Source organism: Vanessa cardui, chromosome 22 (genome assembly GCF_905220365.1).
Source record: "Vanessa cardui chromosome 22, ilVanCard2.1, whole genome shotgun sequence".
Classification (NCBI taxonomy): Eukaryota; Metazoa; Arthropoda; class Insecta; order Lepidoptera; family Nymphalidae; genus Vanessa; species Vanessa cardui.
In genome coordinates, this window is record NC_061144.1 from 9,162,353 (window position 1) to 9,183,007 (window position 20,655).

The 20,655-nt window shown below is 32.7% G+C and overlaps 1 protein-coding gene across 5 annotated transcripts in view; it reads right to left on the minus strand.

The window, feature by feature from the left end:
* LOC124539432 (protein Wnt-7b-like) overlaps positions 1-20,655 on the minus strand; it is a 101,543-nt gene that overhangs the window by 4,216 nt on the left and 76,672 nt on the right. For 2 of the 5 annotated variants that reach the window (XM_047116826.1, XM_047116825.1), the window contains exons 3-6: positions 16,329-16,460; positions 15,392-15,489; positions 9,477-9,588; positions 7,148-7,316 (exon numbers count right to left, since the gene is read on the minus strand). In XM_047116826.1, the coding sequence (XP_046972782.1) occupies positions 7,148-7,316; positions 9,477-9,588; positions 15,392-15,489; positions 16,329-16,460 (511 nt within the window). The remainder of the gene's footprint in view (positions 1-7,147; positions 7,317-9,476; positions 9,589-15,391; positions 15,490-16,328; positions 16,461-20,655) is intronic. The other 3 variants (XM_047116828.1, XM_047116830.1, XM_047116829.1) reach the window with 3 other exon arrangements.

The window sequence follows — 20,655 nt, forward strand, 5'->3', positions numbered from 1 at the left end:
GGCTCACTTAAATATTTTATCAAAATTCTTTATATGGTTTTGTTGTGTCTACTACATAAATATGTAGAATATAATTTAAATGAAACAAATGAATCTTAAATGTACTCATATATATCATAAAATTCGTGATTTTCGTAAGTCAGTGTACAACGGTCACGACTATCTTATCTGGTGGTTCAGAAAATTATTCAAATAAGATTTCGCCATAAGCGCCATTTCTAAACAATTATTTTTAATAGTCATAATTGTATATCAAATATATAAAAAGTAAGTATTTAAATTATATCATTATATCTTGAAAGACAATTAAAAATGTATATTTAAGAATTAAATTTTTTTCCATTTTCAAAATTTAGTATTAAATTAAAATTAGTTACTTTTTTAAATTACTTAATAATATTTTATAATCTGTGGCAGTACAATTCTATCAAATGTTTTTTTTATTGAGTTGGTTGTGATAAAATCAAGGATTAGTCTGTGGTGTAGAAGAGTATGTTAGTCCTAGACAGTCCAGACGCCACTCGTCTTTATTATGACATTAAAAAGTTTATTTAAGCTTATATATATCGTAGTCCTGGTAATATAAATTAATGTATCATTGTAAACACGTAATATAAGACATAACTGAACTGGTCTTGTGAATGCTGTATATATGTTTAAATAATTATATTTAACAGTTCTATCGACATTCTCAAAAATAATTTTCCCAGATCCGAATGTTGAATGTTTTTTTTTATTTATAATACATTTAAAGAGTTCACAGTCGCTACCTATTAAATTGCATTAAATGCACCACCATTATTTTGTAGGTTGTGTGTATGGTCGTGATAACGCTGCACTGTGGAATTGTGCTATGGTAAAGCATGACAAAGATTTATTTTAGGGACTTAAGTACGGTAATTATTATAACATCATACAGGCAGATGATTGAGTGACCTTTGCCTTTCTACTATTTATGAAAAGGTATAAGATGCTTGCGTCATCGCAAAGAACTTTTGCATTATCTGTGAGAGCCATCGTTTGGTGAAGCGTCATTAGTTCATTGAACTTGTTTTATTTTTTTTATTGCCAAGAATGTCAAGTACAAATTGCAAGCTACTTGAGACGATTATGTGAACATTATGCAATTATGCAAATATAAAGGAAATGGTTGTAATTATTTTAAAATGCAACCATTTTTATCTGCTATTAGGGTCAGGATTGCGTGCGGCTTTGCATCTGCGTGGCTTTATTAAATATATTTTTTATCTGTACCATCGTTTATGTTAAAGTTAAAAATTTTAAAATATTTTGGAAAAACACGTTTTTTCGCGTGAAAGCAAAAGTTAACTAGTATTTAATAATAGCTTATTTTTTTATAATAACAATCATTCATGATTTAAAATAGAAACTTGACGTTATTTTATTTATATAATTTATTTTTTCTCTGCCAGTAGTGTCATACCGAAGGACACAACAACAACAGCCTGTAAATTCCCACTGCTGGGCTAAAGGCCTCCTCTCCCTTTGAGGAGAAGGTTTGGAACATATTCCACCACGCTGTTCCAATGCGGGTTGGTGGAATACACATGTGGCAGAATTTCTATGAAATTTGTCACATGCAGGTTTCCTCACGATGTTTTCCTTCACCGCTGAGTACGAGATGAATTATAAAGACAAATTAAGCACATGAATCAGCGGTGCTTGCCTGGGTTTGAACCCGCAATCATCGGTTAAGATGCACGCGTTCTAACCACTGGGCCATCTCGACTCAACCGACCGTGACCGAAGGACACAGATATAAAATATCATAGATAGTATTATTTTATAGATAGATATATTAAATATATTTGTTTAACGTGCGGTAATATCGATTTGGGACAACGTCCTGTAATTATATGAAGCTTTGCATTATAAATAAATAAATAATAAATTCTGCTGACTGACTTTTGGCAACTGTCAAGCTATTCATGAATTAAATTCTCCTTAAATTTTTGAGACTTATTATACTAGCGGCAAGATACGATGGCCGTTTTGACACATTAAAAAAGTGATGTGAAATGTAGATGTATTATCGATATAATATTTTCAAATCTTTGTTTTTCTGCGAGTAATTTAATTCAAGTTTTTGTTGCAAGTAGTATCTGATTAAAAAGGTTTCATAAAAAATATATAAAATAAGTTTAAGTAATATATTCGAACGAAATCAATTTAAATCAAAAATTGGAATTAAAATAGATAAAATATTTACTGTCAACACAAATATAACACCGACTACGAGGTCGAGTGTGAGAGTGTGACTTTACGCAAAAAAAAAAAATCTCTAATCTAATATTTATAGTTTAGAAATAATATTCGATAAATTTTATGACTAACTGCACGTCACTATTGACAATAAAGAACAACAATTTGCTCCTTTGATGTAATTATTTATTAAATACGAAACTTCTCATAGCGTGCCGCTACCTACTATAGTTATAATTGCATTCGTTTTTTTTTGAAAATATTCACAATAATATAATAAAGTCAATTTGATTATATATATAGCGTGTATTGTTTAGCATTTATACGTAAAGTACCTGGTATTTTCTGTAATATATCATAGCGATGAGTGCTAGTGATCAGTAATAGTGTAAGTGTAGCGAAGTTGTCTTCAGGCTACACGACTTAACTGCTAGACGTAATACACTACGTGTAATACAACTTGTCCGCCAAAATATTAGGCATTGCATACGTAAATATAATCTGTTCCAATATTAGGAAAAATGAGCAACGTTTGAGAGCATTGGTTGAAAGCTTGATTAATCTATGGATTTGTGTAAAAATGGCGTTGACAATACTGTTAAGGGAATTTTAGAAATGAAATAAAGTTGAAAAAGTAATTAAATGTTAATACTTGTGTATTTTAACTAATAAAATATATCATGAACTCTAAGTAATGCACAATGTTGCTGAGTTAATAGCAAATCGCATAAAGTACGTAAATCTGAGATTTGTGTATCTTTTTCCCTACTTCCATTGGAACAGTAAACGTAGTCGTATATTTTTATAAATAATAATTATTTATATTTATTTATTTTTTTAAATTATTGTAACTTAACTAAAGGACATGTTTATTTTTATTCATCGAATATTTAAATTTGTTAATATTATTTAAAACTTATATACAACAGTTGTTACAAACAAATATATATCAAGATATCATTGAATGCGGTGCTTCGATTTGATGGGCAAGTGACCTAATTGACTGTTGCCAAATTAAAAAAAAAATATTAAGTAACGCTTGTGTGCAAAAGGTTATAATACAGTTAATGAGTTTATGATCGATAGCACACCTTGGGAATGAGACGATCAACTCCTGGCTATTTCATTTCATATTAAATTGTTTATATGAGACAAAAAAGAACCACTGAGTTTCTTTCGACGGTTTTTCTCAGGTCAGGGTATTTTCTTTTCCGAACCGGTGGTACTGTTTCAATTGCCCATCAATAAAGTGTAATACTTCTATATTGAATAATGTTATTTGAGTTTGAATGAGTAACCAAAAAAAAGCTATACAAGATGACTTTTAAATTCTTAAGCCTAGCAGCACATTGACATTGTTTGATAGACGGATAAGATATGCTATGGCTTACAGTGCAAATGTCTATAGACAGTGGTGACCATCGGTCAAACCATTCGCCAGATTGCAACAATTGAGTTTATCTTTCAAGATATTATGTTTCAGAGTTAGAAAGTTGACATTGTTACACTCCCGTGTACCGGAAATCATAAAATAGTCCTACGCCTAATCTCACTCTTTAATCGTGTCGGATTATTTTCCGAAGAGATTAAGACAGTATGTGACTACAGTTGTGTTGGTACACGCACACATGTACAATATATATCAGTTGAGAATAGCTGTCATAAATGAATTTGATCTCAATTCTATTTTTGTATTGTCAGTTTATTGCAATCGAATCGATATGTAATCTTTGCCATTTTACAGTTTTCCTTTTTTATTAATAAAACAGTTCAGTTGGGGTTCCATTGAAATTTATAATAAAATTCCGCAGACATTTTTAACTTTGCCGTTTCGTTCAAATCGTTTATAAAATACATTGGTAAAAAGGCATATTATTCGATACAAGATTTTGTAGAAAATAAAAAAGCGTGGAATTAATACCTGTTGACTTCCAGGCAGGATATATTAATTTAAATAATTGTATAAAATAACATGACTTTGTATTTTTTAAAATGTTGAAAAAGAGTAACTACTGAGTTTCTAGCCGGTTCTTCTCGGTAGAATCTACTTTCCGAACCGGTGGTAGCTTCACGTAATTGTTAAACGACGATTCAAAAGTGTTGTTAAAGCCCAATTGAATAAAGTTTATTTTGATTTTGATTTTGTTGGATCAGATTAGAATCGAGAACGTATCATAAACACTACAAAAGGCACCACGATGGGTTGAGCTATTAACGCTTATAAATATTAAAAATCGAATAAGAACGTAAGCTTAGTCTTAAAATTATATCCATTTAAATTTGGAACCCCTATTACCCAATAATTTTTATCGGTAGTCCGTTAAAATAATATACAATTTAGTTTAATTTTACTAAGTTATTTTAAAATCCGAGTAAAATGGGAAACAGTATCCGAGTTCGCCGGTTTAGCTCGAGGGGTAATTGTAGCCTTTGAAAGCGGACTATCGTTTCGCACAATACCTAATTGGACCCCCTGGCTCGCTTCGAGGAAAGTTGAAGAAAACACGAGATATTATGTTTGATTAGGGACTGTTCACATTTGATCGGTTTCAGCGATTGTATAAAACCTCTTTGCTTAATAACGGGCATGATTTTTTTGCATAAAAAAAGTTAAATTTCATACATCACGTTAACTGTTTTGAATATATATATTTCCTTTTTAAAGTCATTAAATTAATTCCATTGGCACTTTGTACTTTTTAAATAACTACACATATCGCTGACAATGTTACAAATATATTAATAAAATAATCAATATTTTAATACATACGCATGCTAATGTGTGTAAGGAACATCTTTATTTTTAAATCAACTACAAAACAAGAAAAAACACTTAGCATTTTAAATAGAAAACTATTTATAAGAAAACAACTCGCTACAAAATAAAACAAAAACGTGCGCTTAATCCGAACAAATCCGAACAAATCCGAACAAATCCGAATAAATCCGAACTTGCACGTATGAATGTGTACCTACTTTCGAGTACGACATATTATGGATGCCTTAATTGTACCTCCACGCTGATTTGCCAGTATTACTGATACACGTTAAAGCAATCACATAACATTAAGGATACATTTGAAGAAATTGCCAAGCATTACGACTCTAGAAATTATGCTAATACGAAATGCATGATTGTATCTCTACCATTCGATTGGAATTTACTCAGTTAGAAAAGATTGCTCATCAATATTAAATAGAGGATTTGTATGAGCTGTATTGTAAGTATTCATTTTAAATATATATGTAAATGTTTTACTGATAAGGAAAAGTGTCCTGTCCTCTTAAGGGGAAGGTTTTAGAGTTTAACTTACCACGCTACTTTTGGTTCGGAGCGGGTCATGATTTATAAACAAATTGATCTCAAACAATCTAAGAGGTTCTCGCCTAGATTCGAAATCTAAGCTTAGAATGTTCTATTTACTGAGATTTGATTCTTATCTTGCACTTGCAACCTATATTTAGTTAGAAGACATAATAACAAATGACAGTAATTCTCTCTTAGTAGATACATCATCGTAATTGTCATGAAATCCTTTGGCGGACTTCGAGATTTAACGTTACTTGACATGTTCTATATTTAAAAGATAAAAAAAAAAACAAAAATCGCGTACGATACAAAATTAAAATTGTATTGTTTTGCCTAAATTGAACCAGTTATAAACATACATTTTAATTTAGTACTGTATTTTTAAAATAAAAGCCAATTTGGTTTATTTAAATAAATAAATATTGGAAAACATCACATACATTACTCAGATCCCAATGTAAGGAGCTAAAGCACTTTTGTTATGGAAAATCATGTCAATGTCATGTCAAAATCAAATCCAAAAATGGAAGTAACGACGGTACCACAAACACCCAGACCCAAGACAACATAGAAAATTAATGAATTTTCTACATCGACTCGGCCGGAAATCGAACCCCAGAAAACCGGTGTACACTAATCGACCATGGAGGTCGTCAATTGTATTAATCACAGAACCTTAGAAAAGTAATTTTATTTACGTATATAAATTAAAACACATTTTTAACACACTAACAGACACTCACGCAGAGTGTAGTGTAGTGTTCGTGTCTTAATAACTATATTAAAATTACTAATTAATATTATGGTACTATGAATATATTATGAATTTTGTAGCGTAGTCACTTGATGACAGTTCTTTCTTTCTGTTATCAATAATTTGATATTCGAAAGCAGAAGACAAAAAATAGTATAAATATATTATTTATTGCTAAAGAATAAAATGTAGCTAAAGGAAATAAGCTATAAACCTTCTTTTCAAGAAAAGAAAATACTTTAGCTCAGATTAATGATTAATTCATTCGGATGAATTAAATTTTCGTAAAATGAGTTAATTCGAAAATACTTCTTACTCATTACTAAATATTGTATATGTAACCTTTTTTTTTTCGCTGAAAAAACGCATTACGCGTTTTCCTCACATTATGTTGTATTGTGGGAGGGTATGTGGGGCTCACCGGCGCTGGTACCGGAATACCCACTAAAAAACCTGTGGTACCCACTCCGTCTCTACGGGGGGCATCACGGGATCGTTTGTGCATTCTTTTTTTTTTTATAGTATAGTTTGTCGGACGAGCATATGAGCCACCTGATGGTAAGTGGTCACCATCGCCCATAGACAATGACGCTGTAAGAAATATTAACTATTCCTTACATCGTCAATGTGCCACCAACCTTTGGAACTAAGATGTTATGTCCCTTGTGTCTGTAGTTACACTAGCTCACTCACCCTTTAGACCGGAACACAACAATACTGAGTACTGTTATTTGGCGGTAGAATAACTGATGAGTGGGTGGTACCTACCCAGACTGGCTTGCACAAAACCCTACCACCAAGTAAATATGTAACTTATTTTAAACGATTTTAAGATCCTATCGTAGGACATGTGTAGATACCTCGCTCACCTTCCGCCCCACTCGATTGTTGTGCAAATTCATCAGGCTTCTGGCATCAGCTTCCATTTCTCTCGAGTCGAGGAACCGCCGAGCGAACCTCGCCCCGTAAGCCGCCTCCCCGCAGCCGCCCCATTGGAACTGCTCTGAAGGACTCGGCGAGCGCCGTCTGCTTAAAATCCAAATAAAAACTATACAATTAAATAACAACAACAGCCTGTAAATTCCCACTGATGGGCTAAAGGCCTCCTCTCCCTTTGAGGAGAAGATTTGGAACATATTCCACCACGCTGTTCCAATGCGGGTTGGTGGAATACACATGTGGCAGAATTTCTATGAAATTTGTCACATGCAGGTTTCCTCACGATGTTTTCCTTCACCGCCGAGCACGAGATGAATTATAAAGACAAATTAAGCACATGAATCAGCGGCACTTGCCGGGGTTTGAACTCGCAATCATCGGTTAAATTGCACGCGTTCTAACCACTGGGCCATCTCAACTCTACATACAATTATATATCTACACATAAATTGGAAAAGGGAGCGTTCAAGTATTACGTCATGCAATTTTTGAAGACTTTTGACACCCCCTTCCCCTTTTAATGCACCGCAACATTTTACTGTACCCGACTCTAAATGTTAACACCCAAATGACCATTTTTACCCTAAAGTCGCAAAAAGTTATGTTAGAACTAGCGCGCACCGGTGATTTTTGTCATGGTGACTGTTTCGTCACTCTTGTCAAGTCCGTGAATATGTATGGAGCTGCGTGCACGTTACAACGTGACAATTGGGTGACATTTGTGTCCGCCGACCGGCGAACAAGCCCGTGACGAAACTGTCAGCGTCTTTACGTTTTTTCATAGCAATGCGCGCTTACAGTTACTATCTTTGGTACAGTTTTATTTGATTTCGCGGTAGTAATTATAAATAAAACAAGAGATTTTAATCAACACTGCGTATTTTGTTTATTTATTACAATTTAAAAATGGCGGCCGGACTAATACAATCGGGGGTAATACTTGAACGCTCCCAAATATATGAGATATTTATTAATTTCGTTTCATGGCGAAACAAACATTAGCAAAAGTCGAGGTGTACCCGTTGATCATTGGTTTGAATTGCAACAGGTAATATGCTTAATTTGTGATTGACATTCATTCCATGCTTTGCGTAGGAGAAAATCTGCAAGGATCGCATATTCTGTCAAATATTCGCAGTTCTACTTCAAAACTTTTACTTTTGTCAACATTCACGGGCTTACACAATTACTACAAACCGCTTTAAAGCGTATTGTAGTGTATATTGATATTTTTGTAAATACTACTAATAAGAAATGCTGGACGAAGTTTGAATGAAATAATGCCCTAATAATTCTAATTACCTTTAATTTGTTGTGCTAAAGATACATAGCTTAAGGCAAGATGCTAAAGGTCACAACAACAACAATAACAGCCTGTAAATTTCTCACTGCTGGGCTAAGGCCGCTCCCTTTGAGGATAAGGTTTGAAACGAGTGCTATAGGCCACGGCTTTGTTAAATTGAAATATAAGACTTATCTGCTTAAATAGTGAAACCTGGTTAAGTGAGACTTAAAGGGACTTGCAATGCTGTTTTACTTATAGAGTATTCCACTAACCCGGTGTCTCAGATACCCAGGTGTAAATAAATATCTGTCTCAGTTACAGAGGCATGATCATAAAATAAAATAATGTGATATGAAAATATAGAAAAAGACTAAGTTAGCGAACAAACAACCGATGTTATATCAGTTATAGAGGTTTATGCACATAAAATTTACTTGCTGTCTCATTTATAGAGGTAACTGTGATGATAAACAAAGGTTTGCTTCGTCCCACTAACAGAGGTAATTCAATGCCAAAGTGATGGGACCGCAGCATGAGTTCCAGTTATGGAGGTATTTCACTTATCCAGGTCCCACTTAACCAAGTTTCACTGTATATCGAAAAAGCATATTTTTGAGTCGAACTTTTCAGGTCGAATTAGATTTTAAACCTATTTTTTGTATTATTTCATCAAAAGTATAACACCTCGCCTCATTGCCTCCACTCCAGGAGGGCTGGTTCGTTTTTTGCCCAGAGGATCGGAATTGCGATTCAACGGTGAAATGCTGCTAGCATTCTTGCCACCATTCCACGCGGTCAAGATTTATACAGTACCTAACTAGTTTTAGTTCGTATTCGTATATATTATATATTTAAGCATTAAAACTTGTTAATTCTTATGTTAATTAATAAAAAAGAAAACAATTTTGTTGTACTAAAAAAAGAATAAAGTAAGTTTTATTCATTCATCTGTGTGGAATCTTTACCTGTTCGAGGAACACCCACACGCGGGTAAGTCTCCGCGCGCACAGGCCGTGCTCAGGGCGTGCGTGACTCCTGCTGACGTTATCGCGTAAGTGAACGCTGCTTCGCGAGTAGCTGCAATGGAAAACCATCTTAAGAACTATAAGGGAACATTTTAATTAGTACTGGAATTTGTGTTTACCATAGAGTTCTGTTTATTTTGATAAATTTTACTTTTTTTTATATACATATATAAAGGTTAGGTTCATAAGTCCTAATTTCCGAATAACGATAAAAAATGTTAAACATTTTTTTTTTTATTTCTATATATCGAAAAAACTATAATTAATATTACTTGTCTACTGTTTTGGTGACTTTCATTCAAAACCATTCATTTTTATATGTAGAGCGAGCAGTGCTTATACATATTTAATGAAAAATAAGATGCATTCATTTTTGTATGTAACACAACAAAAATCTATACTTAAAAAAATTTTATTACCTTACTAACAGACGTTGCGTTCAATTGTTGAAAAATATCAACGTCAGAAATTTCACATCAAAAGCGCATTAAATAATGACAATGTTGTTATTGTCTATTCAAGCGTCATTACAAGAGCGACCTTATTCAGTTTTGTTATATATCTCGTGTCAAATCCATCGCGTCAGGCTAATAAGTCTATTAGCGATCGTGCCGCAAAGCGACGATAATGTCTAATATTTAAATTATCTCGATTGAAAACCACGACGAGAAGCCGCCTTATTAGGGATGTGAAGGTTTCTGAATTATATTTATTGTACGAACGATTTATTGTGTGTTTCCTTGAAAAAACGGAATGCTTGGAAATTATTGTATTGTTCTATTATTAAATTGAAACTAACAACATTTTTGATTTGATTAAATATTTTGAGTATTAAATGAAATTACAATAATTTCAGTTGATTTGTGAAATATAATATTTAATTTTTTCTAATTCAAAAAAAAAAAAATGCACCAAAAGTATTTATCATCAGCAATCTTTAAAAAAAATCTTGATAAGCTTTATGCTATAAAACATTATTTTGTAAAAAATATATTATCTGTGTTTGTAATTCCATTTGTTTTTACTTTTATATCTGTCCATCAAATCTTATTATTAATTAGGAAAATTAAGAGTTAATAAAATAAGACAAATATATACAATAATTATACATACTAATTTATGAACTAAAGAATGGTTTAAAAAGTATATTGTTAAGGATTTTTTTTTTAACTAATTTCCTCATTGTTAATGTAAATACGAAACGGGCAATCAAAAAAAGTTACAGTTACCTGTTTAAAATTTTGAAATCAACAATCAACGATAATTTGTATTTAAATAATTTATCATGTCCTAAAATACTTTGATGAGTCTCTAGAGAAAACAAAACAACATATTAATTGCAACAAAACCATAAAAATGTTATAAATAATCATTCTGAGACATTAATTTACATAAACATTTTCATTTTCAACTTTTATAACCTCAAATTAATTTGCCGCCAAATCAATCTGTCATCGTAAAACGTTCGAATGTAAACAAAATGGCGACCATTCAAAAGTCATTCGGACCTGTCTCTCAATTAACATCGCTATGAATAAAATAAATAAACTTCAATAAACATGACGTGACAGGTCGGGGACAAAGATGTCGTGCTCGTGTCGTAGTCGTGGTCGTTTTACAAGTGCACGATTTTATGTGGCAGTTTCAATTTCTTGGTACATTATATGCAAATAGGTAATTATTGAATGAACTAAAGAAAATAAACAAGGATAGGATTACTAAGGATTCGTAGTGGATCGTGACTATTTTATGCGAGTGTATATTTATTATTTAAAATATGTATTTATTGTAACGAATATGGGGCATTCTTCTTAGCCATTATGGCAAAAATGCTTTTGTGATACATAAAACAAAAGCTAGGCCTGGGAGATAGTATTTCATATAAGTTAAAAGAAGGAAGTCATATACTCCAATTGTGTCAAAAGTTCATAAAATTTGTTTGTGAAGGTATATTATAAAATGAGATTTATTTTTTAATTTCTTGGCACTATTATGAAGTATTTAGGTAGATTGATGGTTATTCCATCCCCAAATATGAACTGTAACATTTATTAGATTATTTATTGAATAATTAAAATCATCAAATAATGAGGACATAAAAACATTATATAAATATCTGCTGATAAACATCTCTCTTAGTTTAATTATCGATATTTCCATATTAATATTATAAATGCGAAAGTAACTCTGTCTGTTTGACTATCTGTCTCAAATTCACGGCTAAACTACTGAATCGATTAAAATGAAATTTTGTACAATAATCTAGAGCCTTAGGAAGGATATAACCGCCTGGCCACGGGAAATTCACGGACGCGAATATTCGCGCGGTGCGAACGGCGCCGAAGCGTCTTGGGAATGAAACAAACGTATAGCAATGTTCACGCTTGGCCAGGCGGTTACGCTATGCGAGCAAAGCCTCGTGTAAAAGTGTGTAGTTATTAAAATTTGAATTGTTTCATAGGTAGCAAAATTTATTTATAAATAAATATAAATAAATTTGTTTTGTTATTAAGAAGTCGTGACGTATAAATGGGAAGCGCGAAGCACTAAACAAACACAAGTCAATTAGCCGTGGAGTATAAATCACGGTGTCAATGTGGGTGTGATACTGCTTTCCAATGTTCGGATTACGTTCTTTTTTCTTGATTACCTATTTGTATAACTGTGTATGGGAACCTTTATATCATAAATATACAATAAACACTTTATTTATTATGATAATTACTACAATTGGTATGCGGTTTATTTTTGTTTATGCCTATTTTACTGGTCCTAACAAAATATTCATTCGAATGAATTTTTAGATGACGAGAAACGTGAATGGATGATTTATTTGATTGATTGATCGATATTGTATCTGTCACAATATATGAATGGAATTAAAAGAGTTGCTTAACGCCCTTAAATTTTAACTGTATTCCAATTACAAAGAAACCTAGTTATTATTCAGTAATAAAATAATAAGTATATTTTAATTATTTAATAAATTGAACCTCCGCTCACTAAGAATAACACTTTAAATTTCACAATACATAATATTTAAACGTAAAATAAGCCGTTAAGTTGTCTTTTTCGAGTGACTTGAAATGAGTGACATTAAATGGCGGTTTAGCGAGCAACTTCATTAAAAAGATTAAATGTCACACTATCCGCGCATAAAAAAAACAATTTTTTTAATAACGCACCAATAAATGTGTTTCTGAAATAAAAAAAGACATTTTTTTTATTTAAATACAAAAGTGATAAATGGGAAATGTAAATTTATTATTGAGTCGAACAAATGTTCAAATAATATTTTATAAAGCATTTGTTTCATACTCAAATTAAATATAAATATACATATTATGTATATCTTTAATGATTAACTAATTGATGATAGATGTGATATAATACTATACTTTTTTTTACGAATTTAATAGTGAAGGATTTATTAGTTTCAGCCATTAGCGGATTAAGAAAAAAAATGCAGAACAAAGTATTGCTATACGAAATAATCTATAAAGGTCATTTACCTTGGCATTCGCTCTATAAAAACCTGCTACTGAATATACACAGGATGTTATTGGTTAATATTAAATAATTAGGTGTAATTATATTTATTAGCTAGATAAGGTTATATTTTTAGGCAGAATAATTTTATCATTTGCGTAAGTATCGGTAGAATTCTTGATAAAATTTTTGATAAGGTAGACCTAGTTGTGTAGCGTATAAAGGCTTTTATTAGATACTAAGGCAGTTTCGAATGAAATTGTCAGTGTAAGCAAAAAAATGAATGATTAAAAAAGATATATATTAATATATGAAATATTTTTATTAAGTAATTTTAGTTGGTTTTAGTTTCAAAAAAATATTATAAATTCTGCAGTGAATATAAATTACATTTTTCTTAAATTTATATGTGTATAAATTAAAAAAAAATATATAAAAAATATCTCGAATTAACTGGATTATACCCAACGCATCATATATTATTAAATATGTAATAAATTATATATTATATAGATATTAAAAATACTAGTACCGTTGTGTATCAACCTATAATTAAATGCTATTTTTTTATTTAAATAGTGTTGCTGTTGTAAATAATCAGCGAAATGAAAGTGATTCGTTAGTCTTACTTCCTTTTCCAGTAAATCGATCACAATAATGCTAACGTATTTATTATCTGTTATATTTGTAAACATACAGAATATATATCACACTGTACAAAGATCAACAGTACATTATTACTCGATCACGATTTTGTGGGCCGTGCTCACGAATGGTAAACATTTATTGTTTTTATCCCACATCTTATTAATGTAAGGTTACCAATCATGTTTTTATCCCAGGACACGTCTGACATTTAATTCGTTCGAAATTCGAATTCACTAACATTCATATTAGTTTTCTGGATGAATAAATTTATACCATTGCCATTAAAAAAGAAATCCACAGATAAGATATATTCATAATACTATCGATTTTTCTTCTGCATGTGTTTTAATAATAATATGGCATGTTTTGTCCGTGTGGCAGCCCTATCTTAATGCATACTTTATTGTGCACTTTACATATGTTTAAACATTTTAACTGTCGTTTTAATCAATTATGGGATTGCCTACTGAGTTTGAAGCTCGTAAAATTATAATATGTGATGTAGACTTTGGAAATAGCCGAACTACCCACGACGGACGATCAAAAACAATAAAATATGCATATATTAAAGTCTTAAAATGTCTTCCATCACATATACATAGTTCTAATTTGTAAAACAGTATCGCTGCTTAAAAATATTCATATTGAATATAAAAAGTTATTAAAGGATATTTATGAACATATAGCATTAACGACTTTTATGTCAAGACACTAAGGAGAATGATTTAAATCTGGTATTTATTAAGTAATTTAATCAATCACAACCATTCATTCATTCATCTATTCATGTGTTCTTACAACTGTGATGAATTTGAAATATCGTTCGTTATATATGCTCTTTAAATGTTCAAAGGCGTTCATAATAATATATAATAGATATCTTTCAGGTTAACAATTAGTATACACATACATATATCTTACAAGATGGTCTAAATGCTTTGACGTCTAAATGCAACGCTGTGTTTATATGGTGGTAGGGCTTTGTGCAAGCCCACATAGATAAGTATCACTAATCATGTATAGTGCTAAGCACAAATACTCAGTATTGTTGTATTCCAGTCAGAATGGTCATTGAGCCAGTGTAGCTACGGACACAAGGGACATCACATCTTAGTTTCCAAGAGATGAACCACTCCTGGTTAAAAAAAGAAACGCTTGGCCCTTGGAGTAGTGGTGCAAAACGCTTCATCAAAAGTATACCACCTCCCCTCTCCCCATTATTAGGTGGCCCAATTAACCATGAGCTTACCTGTCTTACAAAACTGACCACTCTTGACGAATCAAAATGTGTATAAGAAAATATAATCAAATCCAATACAATCACAATAATCATCAAATAACAATAATGATTTTACATTATTAGAATTTAGGCTTAATTAGTTTTAATAATCGGGCATTACGGTAACATGTTCAAGCAATCTCAAGACTCTCGAAGGTATTGGTTTTTCGTAGATATACAAGCATTAACTTTGTGAATCACAAAACTGCTTCGTCTACTATAACGCTTATGTCTTTCTCTCTTCCGTGGCGGATTTACCAATAGGCTAAGTAGAGTAGACTAAGGAGCCTAGGGCGGCAGAATTAGAGGGGTGGCAAATTCAGCCCAAATTTAGCAAACATTGAATAGTCTACTAGCCTATCCGCCAGTGTCTCTCTTCATCTCTTTCTGTATGCGTGTCTGTGTGTGTGTGCGCGTGTGTGTATATGTGGTAACTCACCCAATGGCATGACGTGTCCAAAATCATTTCCATCACCAATACCGGAACAGTTCCACCTGTATCCGCCAAGCTGCGTCCGACATTCAGCGTACGCCAATCTGATCGTAACATTACATTATATTCCATTGAGCATTTGTAATAAATGAATCCGTCATATAACTATTTCTAACGTCATACAGTCCTTGACTCTACTATTTTAAATCTTACAAATAATTTCAGAAGAAGTATAAAGGACAAAAAAATAGACAATTTATTCTTCATCTGCGGTGTTACAAGTTATTAAATAATTGGTTGTTGATGGTCAAGTAAGTATAATTATATCCAATAGTTTTCAAGGATATATACAGTACATTTTATCCAAAAATCGAAATGAGATTTCATATTATGTAGATGAAAAATGGTTGCAAATGGCTTCAATAAAAATACTTAAAAGTGATGACACCGAAAAATTTTTCCGGCTGATTTTTGCTGTTGGCTCTAACGGCCTCTACAGGGTCACCGGGCAGGGTAGGCGAGCTAAGTTAATCTAGCCTTGAGATGAGAACCATCTTAAGGACTCAGAATAGATGCGTCCTAAGGGCGATCCTGTGAGGCCGGACCTCGGCTTAGGACGCCATGGATTGGAGGGAGTAATAACGTGTGCATTCAACGTCGGTAAATATGGCAACAGTTTACTTGGTCGTAGGGCTTTGTGCAAGCCCATCTGGGTAGGTACCACCCACTCATCAGTTATTCTACCGCCAAATAACAGTACTCAGTATTGTTGTGTTCCGGTTTGAAGGGTGAGTGAGCCAGTGTAACTACAGGCACAAGGGACATAACATCTTAGTTCCCAAGGTTGGTGGCACGTTGGCGATGTAAGGAATAGTTGATATTTCTTACAGCGTCATTGTCTATGGGTGATGATGGTGAATCTATAACATAAAAAAAAAGTTACCTTAAACCGTCCCCCACGGCGGCGATAGCGGCGGGCGACGATCGACACATGGCGCGTTGCTTGTCAGTGAGGCCGGCGACACGTGCGCACACGAGGTGGGCGCCGAGCGACACAGCGCCGGATACGCTGTCCCTAGAAAAGCATTACCCAATTTAAGAATTTTAATAATGTATTTATGTCTTTTAAATTGTAAGGTTAATAGATTTTAATAGATACATAAATTAAAGAGCTTGGGAGAAGTGAAACTACTTTCGGTATAACAATGTTTGATGTTTCATTTTGGGAATAATTTTAACTACTTAAAAATTGGGAATATTGATATCATAAAATCGTCATTGATTAGTTAGTATCTATAGTATTTGAAATTACACCAGTAATTAGTGCTTTTATGTAACGAGCAAAACTATAAATTTTCGTGGATATATAACAGATGTTCAACAATTGTTGTAACAATTTCCATGAAAATTTATAGTAGGAAATTCGACCTTGAGATGTTGTCATTGCACACAAAGAAGTCTCAACTAACGTTTTTATTTTTATTAATAAGCGGCAGACAAATGATACATCTGATGATAGCTAGTTAGCGCTTACAGTAGCTCCAGTCAATAAATGGCTTATATGCGAACGCGTGCACCTTAAACGATTATTGCAAAATCACTCCCAGGCAAACAGAACTAAATTTTCATGTGCTTAATTTGCGTTTATAATTCATCTCATACTCGGTTTAAAGGAAAACATCGCATGGAAACTTAAATGTGTCTAATTTCAACGAAAGTCTGCCACATGTGTATCCAAAGTCAAGTAAAACTCAAAGTAAAAAATCTTTATTCAAAATGGAAGTGTTTACTCTTTCTTATTGATTGTCGAAAATCTACCACCGGTTCAGAATATTCGGAAGAAACTCAGCAGGATCTATTTCTTTTTCTTTTTCTTATAATGTCCATTTACAATATACAAAAGCCCGTCTGGGTAGGTACCACCCACTCATCAGTTATTCTACCGCCAAACAACAGTACTCAGTATTGTTGTATTCCAGTCTGAAGGGTGAGTGAGCCAGTGTAACTACAGGCACAAGGGACATAACATCTTAGTTCCCAAGGTTGATGGCACATTGACGATGTAAGGAATAGTTAATAATTCTTACAGCGTCATTGTCTATGGGCGATGGTGACCACTTACCATCAGGTGGCCCATATGCTCGTCCGCCAACCTATACCATAAAAAAAAAATACAATAATAAACTCCAAACAGGCCCAGCAGTGGGAAATTTACAGGCTGTTAATGTAATCTATAGAGTGTGTATTATTATGTAAATATTATTATCCACGTGCTTATATAACAATGCACGCAACAAAGTTATGTAAATAAATGTTATTAATAACAAAGTAAATTTTCATTATTAACGTAAATTGCGTCATTGTTATTATTTTCATTTGTGAAGACGTCACTTCCTTGGATTTATTTAACGTCGGTCCACTAATTGGAGAGTAATTAGACGTATTAATTTCACAAACTTTGTTAATAACTCATGTCAATATCTTCTGTTTGTTGATATAGTGGGCAGTTTGACAGACTGCAGATGCCGAGGTCTTCGTATGAGACCTGGTTCAGGCTATACGTAGCTCTCTGTGCTAGCTCGAAGGCTAGAAAATGATCATTTTTATATTTCTGTGCTTGGCAAAAGCACGAAAGGTTGTCGGTTGTGAACTGCTTCTGGTCGATTAAGAACGCTAGTGAACTGTATGATTCACACAGTTGAGACAAATTGTCTTGAGAATGGTATTCATCATTATCTGATTTGCTGTCTATATTTAAAGCAATTACTTCCTTATAAACTAATTTAGTCGTTGATAATTGGGAAATATTTCAGTATTAAAATGAAACACACAACAAAATAATCTGTCTGTGAAAGGAATGATATTGCGTGCTGTGGAAGATTATCAAATTGCTTGTAATGCAATAATTTGTTATGAAATCAAAATTAATTTATGCAGCTCAACCTCCACGGAACTGATCGATAACTATCTTAAGCTGCAAAGCCAAAATAGTTACAGAAGTTGGTTAAAATCTAGAGAATTGTGATCAGGCACACACAGAAGTTGCACATAAGCAACCTACTTCAGTGGAAAACACAAGGTGTGCAACAATATTGTGTAATACTTGGAGATTTTTTTTTATAGTATAGGTTGGCGGACAAGCATATGGGCCACCTGATGGTAAGTGGTCATCATCATCCCTAGACAATAACGCTGTAAAAATATTAACTATTCCTTACATCGTCAATGTGCCACAAACTTTGGGAACTAAGATGCTATGTCCCTTGTGCCGGTAGTTACACTGGCTATTTATTAATTTTATGCGTTGACGTTTTGAAAAGTCCAATGGCTTGTGTCAACAAGTATTTCAATGGTAACGCACCATAAGTTACGTAACAAAAAGATTAAACTTCATTCATTAGCACCCAAAATGAACGGAAGGGAAACATATTGTCACAAAAATTTAGCGCGCAACGGAACTATGACGGATTGTTTAGTATTGTTTGCCGGACAATTGTGTTTAATGACTGGCAAATTAAAGAATACATTGGGTTGGAAGGCTCTGGCTTATTTAAACGGTTGGTTAGGTATATGGTTCAAGTGAAATATAGGCTATTTGAGTTGCTTAATTTGGGTATATAAAAAATACATTGGTAGGGAGGCGTATTACTCGATACAAGATTTTGTAGATGATAAAAAAGCGTGGAATTAATACCTGTTGACTTCCACGCAGGATATATTAATTAAAATAATTGTATTAACTAACATGATTTTGTATTTTTTAAATGTTGAAAAAGAGTAACTACTGAGTTTCTTGCCGGTTCTTCTCAGTAGATTCTACTTTCCGAACCGGTGGTAGCTTCACTTAATTGTTAATTGACGATTCAAAAGTGCTTGTAAAAGCCCACATGAATAAAGTTTATTTTGCTTTGATTTGGATAGTTCTGCTATGGAATATGTTTCAAATATTAATGACCACTAAATAACCAATATCAGGAACTAAGATGTTATTTTCCTTGTGCATTTTGTTGCTCTTGTTTTATCAGAATTTCTTCATTATTCACATGTATTTTAAAGTTTGCCTCGTTTGTTTAATGCTAAATTAAAACGTCCAAGTATGCATGGTAAAATAACCGGTTGAAAACAAAAAAAATGTTAGTTTTTTGGAAGATAGATTCGAATATTCTCTTGAGAATATTCACCGTGATAGATTCGATCAAAAATACATTATCATGTAAGTACATAAGACAGTAATATTACATCTGAAAACATGCGTACATATTACGGTGTCCACATAGATTTCGACTGTAAGGGTCTTCAAAATAGACCTGACCAATGCACTGGATATATTATAAGGCAAAATTTTATGCACGTATACAAGTACACACTCTTCAGAATATATGTACGTGTTTTAAGAAGGGCACGGGACTGAAATTGTCAATAGATTAAATTGCTAAAATAATTTAGTTTCAATATATAATGGGCAGTTACCAACTGTCTCATCAGATGTAATACTTCAAAATAGATATTAATTGTAAGAATTTATATAATAAATATGATGGTCATAAAATATATATAAACCCGTACAAATATGTATATGTATATATGTCGTACTACCACTAAGGAATAGAGAGTGGTAGAGAAGTGGGGGTAATAATGGCATATGAGGGTTCTGTGTCGTTTGTTGTCAAGGGATATGGGTTGGTTTAACTCCCACAGCGCGCCAATTGGTGTTTCACATTAAAAGGTAATGTCTAAGTATTGTGGCGTACCGTCTAAGCGTCTGTTTAAATCAGCCCGATAGTATTTTGCTGCTAACATATTGCAGAATGTTATCAGATAAATTCAATCATAGTCTATTACTAAAACGAATTTCCAATTTTACTTTAAGCGTATAATATAAATGTACTGTTTTGTCCCAATGAACAAATTACAACTAACAAAATTTCCTTTTTAGTATCAATAAAGCTTACTTCTCTTAATTTAATGTTATTTTACAAGTAAAATGTTGTGTGGCTAGCCTTTTATCTCTTAGTGTGTAGGAGTTGTGAATTGCCTTTCGGTCTGTCACGGCTCACCGTTAATTGGTACATGTCATTACCGTCGATGTATTAATGAGACGATAGCTTTACTGTCCACTATTGTAAGATATATGAAAATAGCTCCTGTTTCTAACTCAACTAAGGTACAAATTTCAATAATATAGCAAGCATTATTTATAGATCCTATGTTGAAGGAATAGAGTTCAAATTGCAACCTTTAAATATTGGTATGCTAAATTTGTAAATTTA